Source organism: Schistocerca gregaria, chromosome 8 (assembly GCF_023897955.1).
Source record: "Schistocerca gregaria isolate iqSchGreg1 chromosome 8, iqSchGreg1.2, whole genome shotgun sequence".
NCBI lineage: Eukaryota > Metazoa > Arthropoda > Insecta > Orthoptera > Acrididae > Schistocerca > Schistocerca gregaria.
Window position 1 is genome coordinate 397777861 of NC_064927.1, and position 17758 is coordinate 397795618.

General features: G+C 45.5%; 1 protein-coding gene across 2 annotated transcripts in view; it reads right to left on the reverse strand.

The window, feature by feature from the left end:
- LOC126284636 (serine protease filzig-like) overlaps positions 1-17758 on the reverse strand; it is a 290556-nt gene that overhangs the window by 124596 nt on the left and 148202 nt on the right. For both annotated transcript variants that reach the window (XM_049983711.1, XM_049983712.1), the window contains exon 3: positions 7488-7683. In XM_049983711.1, the coding sequence (XP_049839668.1) occupies positions 7488-7683 (196 nt within the window). The remainder of the gene's footprint in view (positions 1-7487; positions 7684-17758) is intronic.

Sequence of the window (17758 nt, forward strand, 5' to 3'; positions counted from 1 at the left end):
TCCATTCGTCTGTAAAGAATTCGCGTTAGTATTTGGCAGCTGTGACTTATTAAACCGATAGTTCGGTAATTTTCACATCTGTCAACACGTGCTTTCTTTGGTATTGGAATTATTATATTCTTCTTGAAGTCTGAGGGTATTTCACCTGTCTCATACATCTTGCTCCCCAAACAGATAATGATTACTTATCTTGCAGTTGCTGTGTGTGTCTCCAGATCTGATCACCGACTTCGCGCTCTGAATATTACTTCTGCATACTCAGGTTGCAGCGGACTGGCGTACAACTTCTGTCGGGCTCCTCGTCTCACTACTCCATCAGACTTCCCCATCAGACTGACTCTTCTCATTTTACTTCTTGCTTATAGACCGTCTAAGTTGCGCCTGACCCTCGATAACAGCCTTTTGGGATATTTCCATTACCTGGCTCCCTTGACACGTTTCCGCTCGATGTTACCACTAACGTATATTGGAATGCTTGACGTCACGTCTTGTATCCCTTGTTGTTGTTGTTTTTGGGGAAGGAGACCAGACAGCGAGGTCATCGGTCTCATCGGATTATGGAAGGATGGGGAACGAAGTCGGCCGTGCCCTTCGAAAGGAACCATCCCGGCATTTGCCTGGAGCGATTTAGGGAAATCACGGAAAACCTAAATCAGGATGGCCGGACGCGGGATTGAACCGTCGTCCTCCCGAATGCGAGTCCAGTGCTTATATCCCTTGGCACAGTCTCAAATAGTTCCATCACATGTTTAGTCTGTGATCTGACGGGCTACTGGAGGTCCCTACTTTACATAATATATGGAAAACTTCTGTTGTCGTAACAGATCGGATCGGTAAGATTTTACGAAAACATGACATAACACCGGTCTTTAAACCAACAAAGAAAATAAGTCAAGTACTACGATCTGTGAAGGATAAACGCCCTCCTCTGTCGACATGTGGTGTGTATAAAATTCCGTGTACCTGTGGGAAAGTTTATATTGGTACTACCAAAAGAAGCGTAAATACGCGACTGAAAGAGCATAAAAGTCTTTGTCGACTTGGAAAAATAGAAAAATCAGCTGTAGCGGAACATGCTCTTCAACCAGGAAACCACCAAGTGAAGTTTTCGGATACCGAAGTTTTATCTACAACGTTAAATTACTATCCACACCTATACAGAGAAGCTATTGAAATTTATAAACATCACGATAATTTTAATAGGAAAGAGGAGGCTATGAAACTCAGCGATATATGGACAGTGGCTCTACAAAATTGCTAACAATTTTTATCTTGACAAGGTGGTAATCGATAGTCAACCTTATCTTTGCTATGGATTATCACTGCTCATCACGTGTCACCTGAACCACGCCCCCCTTTCTCACAATATATAAGTCGCTCTCAGACACCCGACCAGTCAGTCGGCAAGACGCAGTGGAGCAGCGCCTCTGAGGAAGTCCAGCGCAGTCCTGGACGAAACGTAAGGAGCAGAAAAAGTTCTTGGACCACGACCTCACATCCCGGAAAGTATATCAACAGCCAATTTAACGACCTACCACAAGAATTCCTGACTGACTATGTGGCCAGCGTGGTAGTACACTGCAGAGCAGGCACTGATGTCCTTGCTGACCACACATTATTAGTAACCATGCCCGTCTTTTGTAATGTCCAAAGCACCAAGATAAATCGCTGTGACTTTAGTGTAATTATTGTCTTGAAATAAAAACGTAATTTCCCTTCGTTCCATTGCACATTTCTTCCAGTTACCTTCCGTAAAATACTGAAACACTTCTTTCTATGTATGATCCAAGTTTCATCGAGCTACATTGGCTGGCAGTGACACATCATGCGGAAATGGCTTCCGATTTTTTGTACATCAGTATCTGAGCCATGCGTGGTTCGCGTTCCCGCCGTCATGTATTTTACAGCCTGTTTTTAACGTACTTCCTCCTCACAGAGTTGCTGCTTTGCCTGACCGTGAGCGGCGCCAGCATCGCGTAACGATATATCCCCTCTGATAGTACCTTTGCTCGACTGCTATTACTTCCCGGTCGTTGTCTGTCGTAGGCGAGTTTGGGTCGCGAGTTCGGATGGCAGTCAGTTGGAACGCGTCTGGAGCGCAGTCCGGACCTGCCAGTCGAGGAGTTACAATGCGGCACTGGTGCAGTCGGGTTGGAGCAGTGAGGTGTGCGTCGACATGGTTCGTCCAGCCATTGCCACCACGCATCACTTGAGCCCGGCCACAGTCTTGGTGGATCGTCGGTCGGTCGTCCTACCGGAGGACGCGTTTTGGCTCGCCGGTCGTTCATGAGTCGGCTGTGTGTGTGTGTGTGTGTGTGTGTGTGTGTGTGTGCATCGACTCCCGATTTGTCTTAGTGCGTGCTTAGCTACTGTTGGGTATCGTTCAGGTCTTCGTGCATCTGTTTGTCAGGTTACGTGTGCACTTGGCGTTATTTCCTCTGACGACTATTTTAGATGTTGTCGGAATTCTGAGGGTAGTCGGTCGGTTGCTGCAGACCAGGGAAGTTATCTCCGTGCAGTGCAGTTGGCAGCGTCCCTGCGCAGTGTCGGAGCGTATGTGGAGCTGTCCCATCGCTACGAGCTTTGTGGTTCCCCGACCCAGAACGTCAAAGTTGAGAAGTGGTTTCAGGAACCCAAGCCACGTCCATTCACGTTGTGGTTCGTTTCAGTGGTTCGCTCTTGGAGAGGTTTTCCTGTGAGCAACACCGAGTGTTTGTATTGCTGAAATTTCGCCGCCGTGCGGTGGAATTAACTGTATTGGTTGACTACAGTTCAAGTGCACCAACGGAATTTTCTTCCTTGTGGCCGTTGGTATTCCGTTTACCTGCCCTGGACATTAACGTAATGTCAATCAGTGTCCTTTTCTCAACTGTTGTTTCTGTCCAACACAGTGTGTAGTTTTGTCAGCTTATCTGATTGTGAATAACCAAACACGTAACATTTTGTGTTTGAATTCTCATGTACCGATTGGTGGCAAGCAAATCGTTTGTCGGTCGGTCCGCGGCTGTCCCTTGGTTGGGCTCCAACGGATGAAGTGTAGTTGGGCTCACCACCTGTCTCACCTAAGTGAACGAGTGCAGACCGACCGCCTGGAGGCTTCTGAGTGCTGTTGTCTTTACTGTCTTTCTCACCGGTGTTTAATTGGCTGTTTATAATTTATCATATCCAATCATAAATAAATTCTTGGTTTACTGGTTTCATGTAAGTAAGTTTTAATTGCGGCAAGTTGATATTTGCTGAAAGGTTATTGCCATATTTTTATCTTTTCTTTAGTCCGGTTTCAGCTACTTTAAACTTAAGGCTTATGTTTATATTTTTTAAAATTTAGGAAAATTAATTGTGGGCCTTCAGCTTTGGAACCTTATTCTTACAATTACCTTTCAAGCTCAAACAGTGAGGCCTTCTGCCTTTGGAAGGTTGTGGTAATTTATTTTAAAATCTTGAAAATTTTATTGCAGGCCTTCAGCCATTTGTACTGCATCTTGTTTATGTTTGTCTATCCACACTTGCCTTGAGCCTTTTAGCATAGCTGTGATGTTGTGGCCTTCAGTCCTGAGATGCAGCTCTTCATGCTACTCTATCCTGTGCAAACTTCTTCATCTCCCAGTACGTACTGCAGCCTACATCCTTCTGAATCTGCTAAGTGTATTCATCTCTTGGTCCCACTCTATGATTTTCACCCTCCACGCTGCTCTCCAATACTAAATTGGTGATCCCTTGATGCCTCAGTACATGTCCTACCAACCGATCCCTTCTTCTAGTCAAGTTGTGCCACAAACTCCTCTTCTCCACAATCCTATTCAATACCTCCTCATTAGTTATGTGATCTACCCATCTAATCTTCAGCATTCTTCGGCAGCACCACATTTCGAAAGCTTCTATTCTCTTCTTATCCAAACAATTTATCGTCCATGTTTCACTTCCATACATTGCCACACTCAATACAAATACTTTTAGAAACGACTTCCTGACACTTAAATCTATACTCGATGTTAACAAATTTCTCTTCTTCAGAAACGCTTTCCTTGCCATTGCCAGTCTACATTTAATATCCTCTCTACTTCGACCATCATCAGTTATTTTTCTCCCCAAATAGCAAAACTCCTTTACTACTTTAATCGTCTCATTTCGTAATCTAATTCCCTCAGCATCACCCGACTTAATTCTACTACATTCCATTATCCTCGTTTTGCTTTTGTTGATGTTCATCTTATATCCTCCTTTCAAGACACCGTCCATTCCGTTCGACTGCTCTTCCAAGTCCTTTGCTGTCTCTGACAGAATTACGATATCATCGGCGAACCTTAGAGTTTTTATTTCTTCTCCATGGATTTTAATACCTACTCCGAATTTTTCTATTGTTTCCTTTACTGCTTGCTCAATATACAGATTGAATAACATCGGGGAGAGACTACAACCCTATCTCACTCCTTTACCAACCACTGCTTCCCTTTCATGTTCCTCGATTCTTATAACTACCCTCTGGTTTCTGCACAAATTGTAAATAGCCTTTCGCTCACTGTATTTTACCCCTGTCACCTTCAGAATTTGAGAGTATTCCAGTAAACATTGTCAAAACTTTATCTAAGTCCACAAATGCTAGGAATGTAGGTATGCCGTTTCTTAATCTTTCTTCTAAGATAAGTCGTAGAGTCAGTATTGCCTCACGTGTTCCTATATTTCTACGGAATCCAAACTCATCTTCCCAGAGGTCAGCTTCTACCAGTTTTTCCATTCGACCGTAAAGAATTCGCGTTAGTATTTTGTATTTTGCAGCCATGACGTATTAAACTGATAGTTCAGTTGTTTTCACATCTGTCAACGCCTGCTTTCTTTGGGATCGGAATTATTATACTCTTCTTGAAGTCTGAGGGAATTTCGCCTGTCTCATACATCTTGCTCTCGAGATGGTAGAGTTTTGTCAGGACTGGCTCTCCCAAGCTGTCAGTAGTTCTAATGGAATGTTGTCTACTCCTGGGGCCTTGTTTCGACTCAGGTCTTTCAGTGCTCTGTCAAACTCTTCACGCAGTATCAGAGCTCCCATTTCATCTTCATCTACATCCTCTTCCCTTTCTATAACATTGCCCTCAAGTACATCGCCCTTGTATAGTCCCTCTATATACTCCTTCCACCTTTCTGATTTCCCTTCTTTGCTTAGAATTGGGTTCCCATCTGAGCTCTTGATATTCATACAAGTGGTTCTCTTTTCTCCAAAGGTGTCTTTAATTTTCCTGTAGGGAGTATCTATCTTACCCCTAGTGAGATTAGCCTCTACAGCCTACATTTGTCCTCTAGCCATGCCTGCTTAGCCATTTTGCACTTCTTGTCGATCTCATTTTTGAGACGTTTGTATTAGTTTTTGCCTGCTTCATTTACTGCATTTTTATATTTTCTCCTTTCATCAATTAAATTCAATATTTGCTCTGTTACTCAAGGATTTCTACTAGCCCTCGTCTTTTTACCTACTTGATTCTCTGCTGCCTTCACTGCTTCATCCCTTAAAGCTACCCATTCTTCTTCTACTGTATTTCTTACCCCCTTCTTGTCAGTTGTTCTCTATGCTCTCCCTGAAACTCTACAACCTCTGGTTTAGTCAGTTTTTGCAGGTCCCATCTCCTTAAATCCCACCTTTTTGCAGTTTCTTCAGTTTTAATCTACAGTTCATAACCAATAGATTTTGGTCAGAGTCCAGATCTTACCATTTATAACCTGGTTCCTAAATCTCCGTCTTACCAGTATATAATATATCTCAAACCTATCAGTATCTCCAGGCTTCTTCCATGTATACAACCTTCTTTTATGATTCTTGTACCGCGTGTTAGCTATGGTTAAGTTATGCTCTGTGCAAAATTCTACCAGACGGCTGCCTCTTTCATTTCTTACCCCCAATTTATATTTACCCACTATTTTTCCTTCTCTACCTTTTCCTACTATCGAATACCAGTCACCTATGGCTATTAAATTTTTGTCTCCCTGCACTAGCTGAATAATTTCTTTTGTCTCATCATACATTTCTTTAATTTCTTCGTCATGTGCGGAGCTAGTTGGCATATAAACTTGTACTACTGTAGTAGGCATGGGTTTCGTGTCTATCTTGGCCACAATAATGCGTTCACTATGTGTTTGTAGTAGCTTACCCGAACTCCAATTTTTTTTAAATTCATTATTAAACCTACTTCTGCATTACCCCCATTTGATTTTGTATTTGTAACCCTGTGTTCACCTGACCAAAAGTCTTGTTTCTCCTGCCACCGAACTTCACTAATTCCCACTATATCTAACTTTAACCTATCCATTTCCCTTTTTAAATTTTCTAACCTAGCTGCCCGATTAAGTGATTTGACATTCCACTCTCCGATCCGTAGAACGCCAGTTTTCTTTCTCCTGATAACGACGTCCTCTTGAGTAGTCCTCGCCCGGAGATGCGAATGGGGGACTATTTTACCTCCGGAATATTTTACCCAAGAGGATGCCATCGCCAGTTATCCAAAGAGGAAAGCTGCATGCCCTCGGGAAAAATTACAACCGTAGTGTATCCTTGCTTCCAGCCGTTCGCAGTACCAGCACAGCAAGGCCGTTTTGGTTAGTGTTACAAGGCCAGATCAGTCAATCATCCAGACTGTTGCCCCTGCAACTACTGAAAAGGCTGCCCCTCTTCAGGAACCATACATTCGTCTGGCCTCTCAACAGATACCCCTGCGTAGTGGTTGTACCTACGGTACGGCCATCTGTATCGCTGAGGCACGCAAGCCTCCCAACCAACGGCAAGGTCTGTGGTTCATGTGATATATATTTTAATTACTTTGTTTGTAATTGTAACTGCGTGTTTTCAGTCACTTGAAAATTTACGTTGTTGATTTTTAAGATTTCTTGCTTTCAGCCGTGAAAGATTTGGAGTTTGAAACTCACTCGGTCTTCAGGCCACAAGTGGTCTACCGGGACCATCCGACCGCCGTGTCATCCTCAGTGGAGGAGGCGAATAGGAGGGGCGTGGGGCCAGCACACCGCTCTCCCAGCAGTTATGATGGTATTATTGACCGAAGCCACTACTATTCGGTCGAGTACCTCCTCAATTGGCATCACGAGGCTGAGTGCACCCCGAAAAAAGGCAACAGCGCATGGCGGCCAGGAAGGTCACCCATCGAAGCGCTGACCACGCCCGACAGCGCTTAATTTCGGTGATGTCACGGGAACCGGTGTATCCACTGCGGTAAGGCCGTTGCCGGAGTTTGAAACTCGGAGCGGCTATGTGCCGCTTTGTTTGTAAATGTGTTATTAAATTACAATAAATTCCGATTTTGCGGTGAAACTGACGCCAACCATATTTGGCCCTTTCCACAATCCTAATCACCTCTTCTGCTCAGTGGGTTGAGCGGGCGTCTCAGTATCCACGGGAGTACGATTCTGTAAAGTATCGTGGGTTTACTGGTAAAGCTAATAAGAGAATACGTTTCTGCGTAGAGAGGAAGTTGGCGGGGGTCACTTACCGGAGTCTGTGGCGCTGTCCTCGGGGCAGATGCGGCGGCCGTTGAGTGCGATGGAGCGCAGCCTGGGCACGGGGTCTCGCTCGCCGTACCGCACGAAGATACGCACGGCACGGGGCGGCCCCGGGCGCAGCCGCGTCTGCAGGTTGAGGATGGTGTAGCGCACGTTGTCCCGCGTAGACACCTCGCCCTCCCAGTTCTGCGGACACAGCGGCGGCCGTCACAGCGCCAGGCGGGAGAAGGCAGCGCCGACCACAGCTCAAATGGTTCAAATGGCTCTGAGCACTTAACATCTGAGGTCCCCTAGAGCTTAGAACTACTTAAACCTAACTAACCTACGGACATCACACACGTCCATGCCCGAGGCAGGATTCGAAACTGCGACCGTAGCGGTAGCGCGGTTCCGGACTGAAGCGCATAGAATCACTGGGTCACAGCGGCTGGCCCGGCAAGAGCAGCTCAGCTCCACAGCATAGGCTCTCTTCACTCACTCCACTCGAGAAAAACAAACTTTGTAAGGGTCCAGTGGAGAAAAATGCCACTGTGTTGGAAAGCAATACTTCGAAACTTCCTGGACGATTAAAAGTGGGCGCTGGCTGGTAATTGAACCCAGAGCCTTACTTGTCATACCTTACGACCTCCCCTCAAAGCTTTACTTTCCAAACTTCACTTAAATTTTTAGTCTTTCCATCATCGTTGATGATGGCATCTAGCAGGCACACAACTCTAATGTACTTAATTACGTGAAATGTGTTCCTTACACTTTACAGATGTAGATTATTCAAACACATCCATAATCGCTTTCGAAATAGCATTCTAGCATCACATGTGCCTGGGAGAGGAATGAAATCTACACTGGAGAGTCAAAGAAACTGGTACACCAGCCTAATATCGTCTAGGATACCGGTGAGCACACAGAACTGCCGAAACACTACGTGGCATGGACTCGACTAATGTCTGAAGTAGTTCTGGGAGGAACTAATACCATGAATTCTGCAGAGCTGTCCATAAAAATGTAAGAATTCGAGAAGGGTGGAGATCTCTTCTGAGCGGTACGTTGCAAGGGACTCCAGATACGCTCAATAATGTTCATGTCTGAAGAGTTTGGTGGCCAGTCGAACTGTTTCAACTGAGAATAGTGTTTCTGGCGTCACTTTATAGCAATTCTGGACGTCTGGGGTTGTCGCATTGTCCTGCTGGAATTGCCCAAGTCCGTCGGAATTCACAATGGACATGAATAGATGCAAGTGATCAGCCACGACGCTTACATACGTGTCACCTGTCACAGTCGTATCTAGACGTATCAGGGGTCCCAAATCACTCCAACTGCACACGCCCCACACCATTACAGAGCCACCATCAGCTTGAACAGCCCCCTGGTGACTTGCAGGATCCACGGAATCGTGAGGCTGTCTTCATACCCGTACACGTCCAACGGCTCAATACAATTTGAAATGAGACTCGTCCTACCAGGAAACATGATTTCAGCCATCAACATTCCAATGCCAGTGTTGATGGGCCCAGGCAAGGCTTAAAGCTTTGAGTCGTGCAGTCATCAAGGGTACACGAGTGGGCCTTCGGCTCCGACAGCCCGTATTTGACAGCGGGAGACATCCTCCGAGATAAAGCGGTGAACTGCAATGAGAACTCGAGGGAGCGCTGTACAGAGAGCTCCACTGTCCGTCACGTGGCGTCGGCTATGAAGCTGTCTCTGGTAATGCCAACATTCTCGATTCAAAGTAATCGATCGTCAAGCTTCTGGTGCAACGCTGATATCCTAATTTTATCCAGTCTTTCCTGTTAAAATTATTTCGGTGTTTATAAATCCCGATTGCTCAAATGGTTCTGAGCACTATGGGACTTAACATCTGTGGTCATCAGACCCCTAGAACTTAGAACTACTTAAACCTAACTAACATAAGGGTACCACACACATCCATGCCCGAGGCAAGATTCGAACCTGCGACCGTAGCCTAGAACAGCACGGCCACACGGGCCGGCAATCTCGATAGCCTCTCTATACATGCGCGCATAATAATGCGAGGTTTTAGATATGACGCTCGTCTCTCTGAATTTTATATCATGATTACCTTCCTGGTAAACATGTTCTGCTACGGCCGATTTATCCGTGTGATCCGGGCGGCAGTGCCTCTTATGTTCAGCAAGACGGATGTTTACGCTTCTCTTTGTGGTATCGATATACAACTGTCCACAACTACAAGGAATTTTATAGACCCCGTGTAGCCAAAGGGTGTCGTCCATATTTGCAGATCTTAAATATTGTTTTATTTTCCTGGTTGGTCTGAAAATAGTTTCTACTCAATACTTGCTTAAAATTTCCCCATGCGATCTGTGACCTTACTAACAAACGGAAGAAAAACCTTGTCGTTGAGGGACTGCTGTTTAGTCGTTGCTTCTGATTGTCTGTCTAGAGCGAAGTGTTCGATCTATATCCTTGCTAGAATAGCCATTCTTCATGAAATATGACCATATATGTTCAATTTTGTCTTTTAAATAAACAGGTTGACAAGTATTGTGCGCCCTGTCTACCAAAGTTTTTAATTTAAATGTGTGTGAAATCTTATGGGACTTAACTGCTAAGGTCATCACTCCCTAAGCTTATACACTACTTCACCTAAATTATCCTAAGGACAAACACACACATCCATGCCCGAGGGAGGACTGGAACCTCCGCCAGGACTAGCCGCACAGTCTATCAAAGTTTTTGTTACACCCCTTTTTTGTCAACGGTGATGGTTTGAATCTTTATACAGATAACGATCAGTATGTGTTGCCTTATGGCACAACGTTCCGTCCCGTCGTTTAACCACAGACACATCCAGGGAATTCAATTGCCCATTACCTTCTGACTCCATAGTAAACTGGATTTTCGGATTAATGGCGTTGAGGTGAGTCAGCAAGGCATCTAACTCCTCTGCTCCGTGTGTCCACACAACGAAAGCGTCATCGATATAGCGATACCATCTGGATGGTCTCTTACCGGCAGTCTCCAACGCCCGTTGTTCAAAAGCCTATATAAACAAGTTAGCCGCAGCAGGACTAAGAGGACTTCCCATAGCCACCCCGTCAATCCGTTCATAAAAGCACTATTGTACTGAAAGCAAGTTGTGGTGAGGCAGTGTCGTAATAATGCCCCAATATCGGTAGGAAAAATATCCGCTATGCATAAGATAGCTTTGTTTACCGGAATCGTGGTAAATAAAGACACAATACCAAAACTGAAGAGGATATCATCCTGGCTCAAGCTAATTTCCTTTAACTTGTCAATGAAATGAACTGCATTTTTAATATGATTGTCCGTCCTACCAATATAAGGTTGCAGCAATGAGGCAACTCGTGGGTGGGTCCGCCTATAGCGCTGACAACTGGTCTCAACGGAACCGCGGATTTATGCACTCTGGGTAATCCACAAAGTCGACGTTTTCCTCTTGCTTCTGTTTTACAAAGCAGCTTCTTACCGTCAGAGGAGAATGAAGCCACTTTCACCAGTCGATTGGTCATTTTTAAAATCTTACACAATCGGATCCTTCAGAAGTTTTTTTCTAAATGATTTGAACCAAAATGTCATTGATCTTCCCATGGCAGTCCTCACTGCCGCGTGGGGTAGCCATGCGGTCTCAGGCGCCTTGTCAATGTCCGTGTGGCTCTCACCCCCTCCCCCCCCCCCCCCCATCGTCGTCGGAGGTTCGAGTCCCTACGCATGGGTGTGTGAGTTGTCCTTAGTGTAAGTTAGATTAAGTAGTGTGTAAGCCTAGCTAAGCCTAGGGCCCGATGACCTCAGCAGTTTGGTCCCATAGGAACTTACCACAAATTTCCAAAAGTAGTCCTCACTGTTCAATATGCCCTTATCTGCATTAAGAACAACAATGTTTCTATCTGCATTTATATCCCTGAGCGCCTTCCATTGTGCCTGCGACAAATTACTGTTAGGTGGCTTACATGTACGTAAAATCCTAGCTGTTTCCATTCTAATTACATCAGCGGACTGCTGTGGAAGCTGACGGAGACCTGCTCAATATCCTCTGTGGGTAGGTTTTTGGACGTCACAGCAAAGTTGCCTCATTTGGCTAGTACAGAAATTTCAACTTTTGACAAATCTTTATCAGACAGGTTAATAACAGTTCGAGAATTGTCCTCAACTGAATCTCGCGAAATGTTCTTCTATAAGTTAGCGAAATTCTTTTCTGTCTATTTACTGATATTTCTGTACTAAGTGCCATAGCTCTGAATTTTAGGCATCCAATGTTATTCCAATCAACACATTGGTTGGTTGGATTAAAAGAGGGGGAAAGGGACCAAACATCGAGGCCATCAGTCCCTTGTTCCGAATAAAACAATGCCACAAGTGCGAGAATAAAATAGAGACTGACAACTCAAAATGGAATGAAAGGAAAAATCACGAGAACGATGAAGGGCAACAAGCATGTAAATAGACAAAAGGGGACAAGAAAACCACAGAAACGCAACAAACTGGATGAAGAGATTAAAACAACAAAGCAGATTACCATGGGTGGCTGACAATGAAAATAAAAAGGAGAAGCCAACCATTCTGCAATCCATTAAAACCTCCACCCTAGAAGCACTAGGGCGGAGGACACAGAGGGGCGAAAGGCAGACGCTAAAACTTAGATCAAATGATAAAACCCAACCTCATGAATAAAAGGTAACACTAAATCAGCCGATGAGACGTTGTCAGATAAAATTAGCGGCAACGAGTCCGGTAACCCACAATTTCGTCGCTGGGCAGTCGAAGTGGGACCGTGCACCAGAATATGAGCCACTGTCAACCGGGCGCCGCAACGACAATCAATCGGGTTTCCACGGTGCAGGAGGTAACCGTAGGTCGTCCAAGCACGGCCAATGCGGAGCCGACAGAGGACAACGGATTCCCTGCGAGAGGCTCGCATGGAAGTCTTCCACACATTCGTAGTCTCTTTAACGACACGCAGTTTGTTGTGTGTACTGTTATGCCATTCCGTCTGCCAAAGCCGAAAAATTCTACGGCGTAAATGAGAACGCAGGTCAGGCTCAGAGATGCCCATCTCGAGAAGCGGTTTCCGCGTAACCTGTTTGCCCAGCCTGTCGGCATGTTCGTTGCCAGGAATGCCGACGTGTCCTGGGGTCCACACAAACACCACTGAACGACGGGACCGGTCCAGGGCATAGATGGACTCCTGGATGGACGCTACCAAAGGATGGCGAGGGTAGCACTGGTCGATAGCTTGTGGGCTGCTCAAGGAGTCAGTACACAGAAGAAACGATACCCCAGAACATGAACGGATATACTGAAGTGCACGAGAGAGGGCCACCAGCTCTGCAGCGAATACACTGCAGCCATCGGGCAAGGAATGCTGTTCAAATGGCCTCTGTGGACGCAGGCGAAGCCAACACGACTATCAGCCATCGATCCATCGGTGTAAACAACTTCACAGCCCCGAAACACGTCAGTAATACAGATAAAGTGACAGCGGAGAGCGGCAGGAGTAACTGAGTCCTTAGGGTGATGAGAAAGGTCCAGACGAATCTGCGGCCTATATGTACACCGTGGAGGTGTATGCGGACGTACCTGAACGAGAGATGGTAAAGGGAAGGACTACAGTTCAGACAGAAGAGATCGCACGCGAACCGCAATCGTTAGCCTTGACCTGGGCCGCCGATGCGGGAGATGAACTGCCGTGGGTGGAAAAAGGAGACGGTAATTTGGATGATCAGGAGAACTAAGAATGTGTGCAACGTAACTGGCGAGCAGTTGTGCACGTCGGATCTGCAACGGAGGGACTTCTGCCTCCACCAGGACACTGGTCACCGGACTCGTTCTAAAAGCTCCTGTCGTTAGGCGAACGCCGCAGTCACCACACTGCATAGCATTACTAATAACCAAGTGGAGATTTAAAAGCTTACTGCTGGTTTCCTCCAGTGCTCGCCGCGTCTGAGGAATCCTCTCCCGTAACACTGCAGATTCCATACGGTTGTGAATACGAGGAGCCTGAGCCGAGCGAAACATCCTCTTCACCTTCAGAAATTTCGGAAGCGTCGAGGAGTCCCTGCAGCGTAATAGGAAGGTGAGGGTACACAGTTGATGTGCTTTATTCTTGCGCATTCCTTCGAATTGTCGAACCGGTGCTCGTCCCCAAAGAGGCTTTTGATCATACAATGTAGGCTTTCACGGCCGGTATTGTCTTCACTTAAAACATACGGGCTGATAGGTCGTGGTCGATTCGTCTCCAACTGCGGGAGACATCCACCAAGGTAAAGCGGCGATGTCAGCATCGGTCGACGGCCGTTGCAGACTGCTAGTAAGAGACCAGCCAGATGGTATCGCTATGCCGATGACACTTTCGTAGTGTGGACAGACGGAGCAGAGGAGCTGGATGCCTTCCTGACACATCTCAACAGCATTAATACGAAAATTCAATTTACTATGGAGGCGGAGAGTAATGGGCAACTGAATTTACTGGACGTGTCTGTGATTAAACGACGGGATGCTGGGCCATAAGGTGTACAGAAAGGCCACACATACTGATCGTTATTTGCATAAAGATTCAAACCATCGCCTCAGACAAAAAAGGTTCATTCAAATGGCTCTGAGCACTATGGGACTTAACTTCTGAGGTCATCAGTCCCCTAGAACTTAGAACTACTTAAACCTAACTAACCTAAGGACATGCCCGAGGCAGGATTCGAACCTGCGACTGTAGCAGTTGCGCGGTTCCGGACTGAGCGCTTAGAACTGCTCGGACACCGCGGCCGACGAAAAAAAGGGATGTAATAAAAACTTTGGTAGACAGGGCGCACAATATTTGTGAACCTGTTTATTTAAAGATGAGATTCAACATCTACGGTCAGCTTTTGTGATGAATAGCTATTGTAGCACTTCGCTCTAGGCAGAGTATCAGAAGCAACGACCAACAACAGTCGCCCAACGGCAAGGTTTTTCTTTCGTTTATTAGCAAGGTCACAGAGCGCATAGGGAAAGTGTTAAGCAAGTGTGGGGTGGAAACTATTTTCAGACCAACCAGGAAAATAAAAGAATACTTAAGATCTGCAAAAGATGCACGACACCCTCATATATAAAATTCCTTGTAGTTGTGGACAGGTGAATATCGGTGCCACAAAGAGAGGCGTGAACACCCGTCTTGTTGAACACAAGAGCAATTGCCGACTGGGTCACACGGATAAATCGGACGTAGCAGAACATGTTTACCAGGAAGGTAATCATGGAATAAAATTCAGCGTCACGAGCGTCATATCTAAAACCTCGCATTATTATGCGAGCATGTATAGAGAGGCTATCGAGATTGATAAACACCGTAATAATTTTGACAGGAAAGATGAAGGTGTTAAACTAGACAAAATTTGGATGTCAGCGTTGCACCATGAAAGTATCTAACCCAAATTGTATCCTTTTTTATTGTGAATGTATCATTGATAAGATTGTTCTAAATTAATTATTCAACAAATCTGCATCTGACTGCGTCTGTGAACTTGTTTCTTGCACTCCTCCATTTTGCCAGAAATGCAGCATGTATTTGCTCAGCAATCAAGATAATAATGCCGTTTGTGCACTTTTGCCCCTGATGTTTCCTTAATGAAACTGTACCTTGACTTGAATAATGCCAGTTGCGCAATTTCATAAAATTAGTTATTTTAAATTACTTTGCTCTGATGATGGTAGCTATACCAAAATCGATTTCAAACTATGAACTGCACATATATATTACACAGAGGCCTCATTTTCTTTACGTTCTTTCATTTGTGGGTAACTTTACTTGACTACTCATTTTCATATCCAATACAAGCAAAATATGTGGATTACGATTCAGGCTGTTAGGTTCAAACACAATTTTGAGTCATACACAAAACCCACCATTTCCAACATTTTTGTAGCACGAATAACTCTTACAAAAATTTTTACAAAAAGCTTACCGTGTCGAACCTTGGACATAAAAATCGTAATATATCTTCTCTCATTTACGTGCTAAAGTTTGGCCAGGGGCAGCGAGCGCGACCTACCTTAACACTGTCACCACACGTCTGCTTCCTCCGGGCACCTACCTGCGACCCCCGGTTTTCTACTGCCCGCGCCCGGCTCTCTTAACCATCAAAGATCCTCCTACTCAAAGATATTATAGTCGTTCCACCTTGCGGTTGGCAACTACCGACTTTATTTACTGGAGCTACCCTGATCAGACCATAGCACATACCTTTCAGCCGGAAGCTTGACGATCGATTAGTTTCAATCGAGAATGTTGGCATTACCAGAGACAACCTCATAGCCGACGCCACGTGATGGACAGTGGCGCCCTCTGTATCCCATATAATTAGCGCTTTCTCGAGTTCTCTTTGCAGTTCGCCGCTTTACCTCGATGGTTGTCTCCCGCAGTCGGAAGGGGAGAGTTTTATACACCAACCAAGGCATATGAGCCCGGAAGTTTTATGTGATGTCACTCACATCTTGATAACCTGCCATCGTAGGAGCAGTAAGCGATCTAAGACTTGCGACAGACGCTTGTTGTCTTATATAGGCGTTGCTGACCGCAGCGCCGTTTTGTGCCTGTTTAAATATCTCTGTATTTGGATACGCATGCCTATACTAATTTCTTTGGCGCTTCAGTGCATTTGGAAAAAAAGAAGCTTTCAGTCACTGTTTCACCCTTATGTACACTACCGGCCATTAAAATTGCCACACGACGAAGATGACGTGCTACAGACGGGAAATTGAACCGACAGGAAGAATATGTTGTGATACGCAAATGATTAGCTTTTCAAAGCATTCACACAAGGTTGTCGCCGATGGTGACACCTACAACGTGCTGACATGAGGAAAGTTTCCAACCGATTTCTGATACACAAACAGCAGTTGACGGGCGTTGCCTGGTAAAACGTTGTTGTGAAGCCTCGTGTAAGGAGGAGAAATGTGTACCATCACGTTTCCGACTTTGATAAACGTCGGATTGTAGCCTATCGCGCTTGCTGCTCGCGTTGGTCGAGATCCAATGACTGTTAGCAGAATATGGAATCGGTGGGTTCAGGAGGGTAAAACGGAGCGCCGTACTGGATCCCAACGGCCTCGTATCACCAGCAGTTGAGATGACAGGCATCTTATCCGCATGGCTGGAACGTATCGTGCAGCCACGTCTCGATCCTAGAGTGAACAGATGGGGACGTTTGCAAGACAACAGCCATCTGCAGTTGGACGACGTTTGCAGCAGCATGGACTATCAGCTCGGAGACCGTGGTTGTGGTTACCCTTGAGGTGCATCACAGACAGGTGCGCCTGCGATGGTGTACTCAACAACGAAGCTGGGGGCATGAATGGGAAAACGGAATCCAGGAATCCAGGTTCAGTTTACAGCATGGTGATGGTCGCATCCGTGTTTCGTGACATCGCGGTGAACGCACATTCGAATCGTGTATTCGTGATCGCCATACTGGCGTATCACCCGGCGTAATGGTACGGGGTGACATTGGTTACACATCTTGGTCACCTCTTGTTTGCATTGACGGCACTTTGAATGGTGGACGTCAGATTTGAGATGTGTTACGACGCGTGGCTCTACCCTTCATTCGATCCTTGGAAACACCTACGTTTCAGCAGGATAATGCACGACCGCATGTTTCAGGTCTTGTACGGGCCTTTCTGGTAGAGATAATGTTGAACTGCTGCCCTGGCCAGCACATTCTCCAGATCTTTCAGCAATTGAAAAAGTTTGGTCAATGGTGGCCGAGCAACTGGCTCGTCACAATACGCTAGTCACAACTCTTGATGAAGTGTGGTATCGTGTTGAAGCTGCGTGGGCAGCTGTACCTGTACACGCCATCCCAACTCTGTTTGACTCAATGGCCAGGCGTATCAAGGCGGTTATTACGGCCAGAGGTGGTTGTTCTGGGTACTGATTTCTCAGGATCTATGCACTCAAATTGTGTGAGAAAGCAATTACATGTCAGTTCTAGTATAACATATTGGTCCAATGAATATCCGTTTATCATCTGCGTTTCTTCTTGGTGTTGTAATTTTAATGGCCTGTAGTGTAAATTTCCGGAAATGCAAAAAAATGTATTTCTTTATTATGAACGAGAAACAAAGTATCAGTTTTCGTAGGTCTAGCCTCAGAATTACCTTAATAGCGACGTTTTTCAAAAAGACCTTCATCCCCAATTTCATTCGCTTAGGATTTGAATTTCGAAAAATCTCTTCTTAAACGTCGCCTATAGTATAAGAAATACACGTCCAAATTTCAAGTTTCTACCCG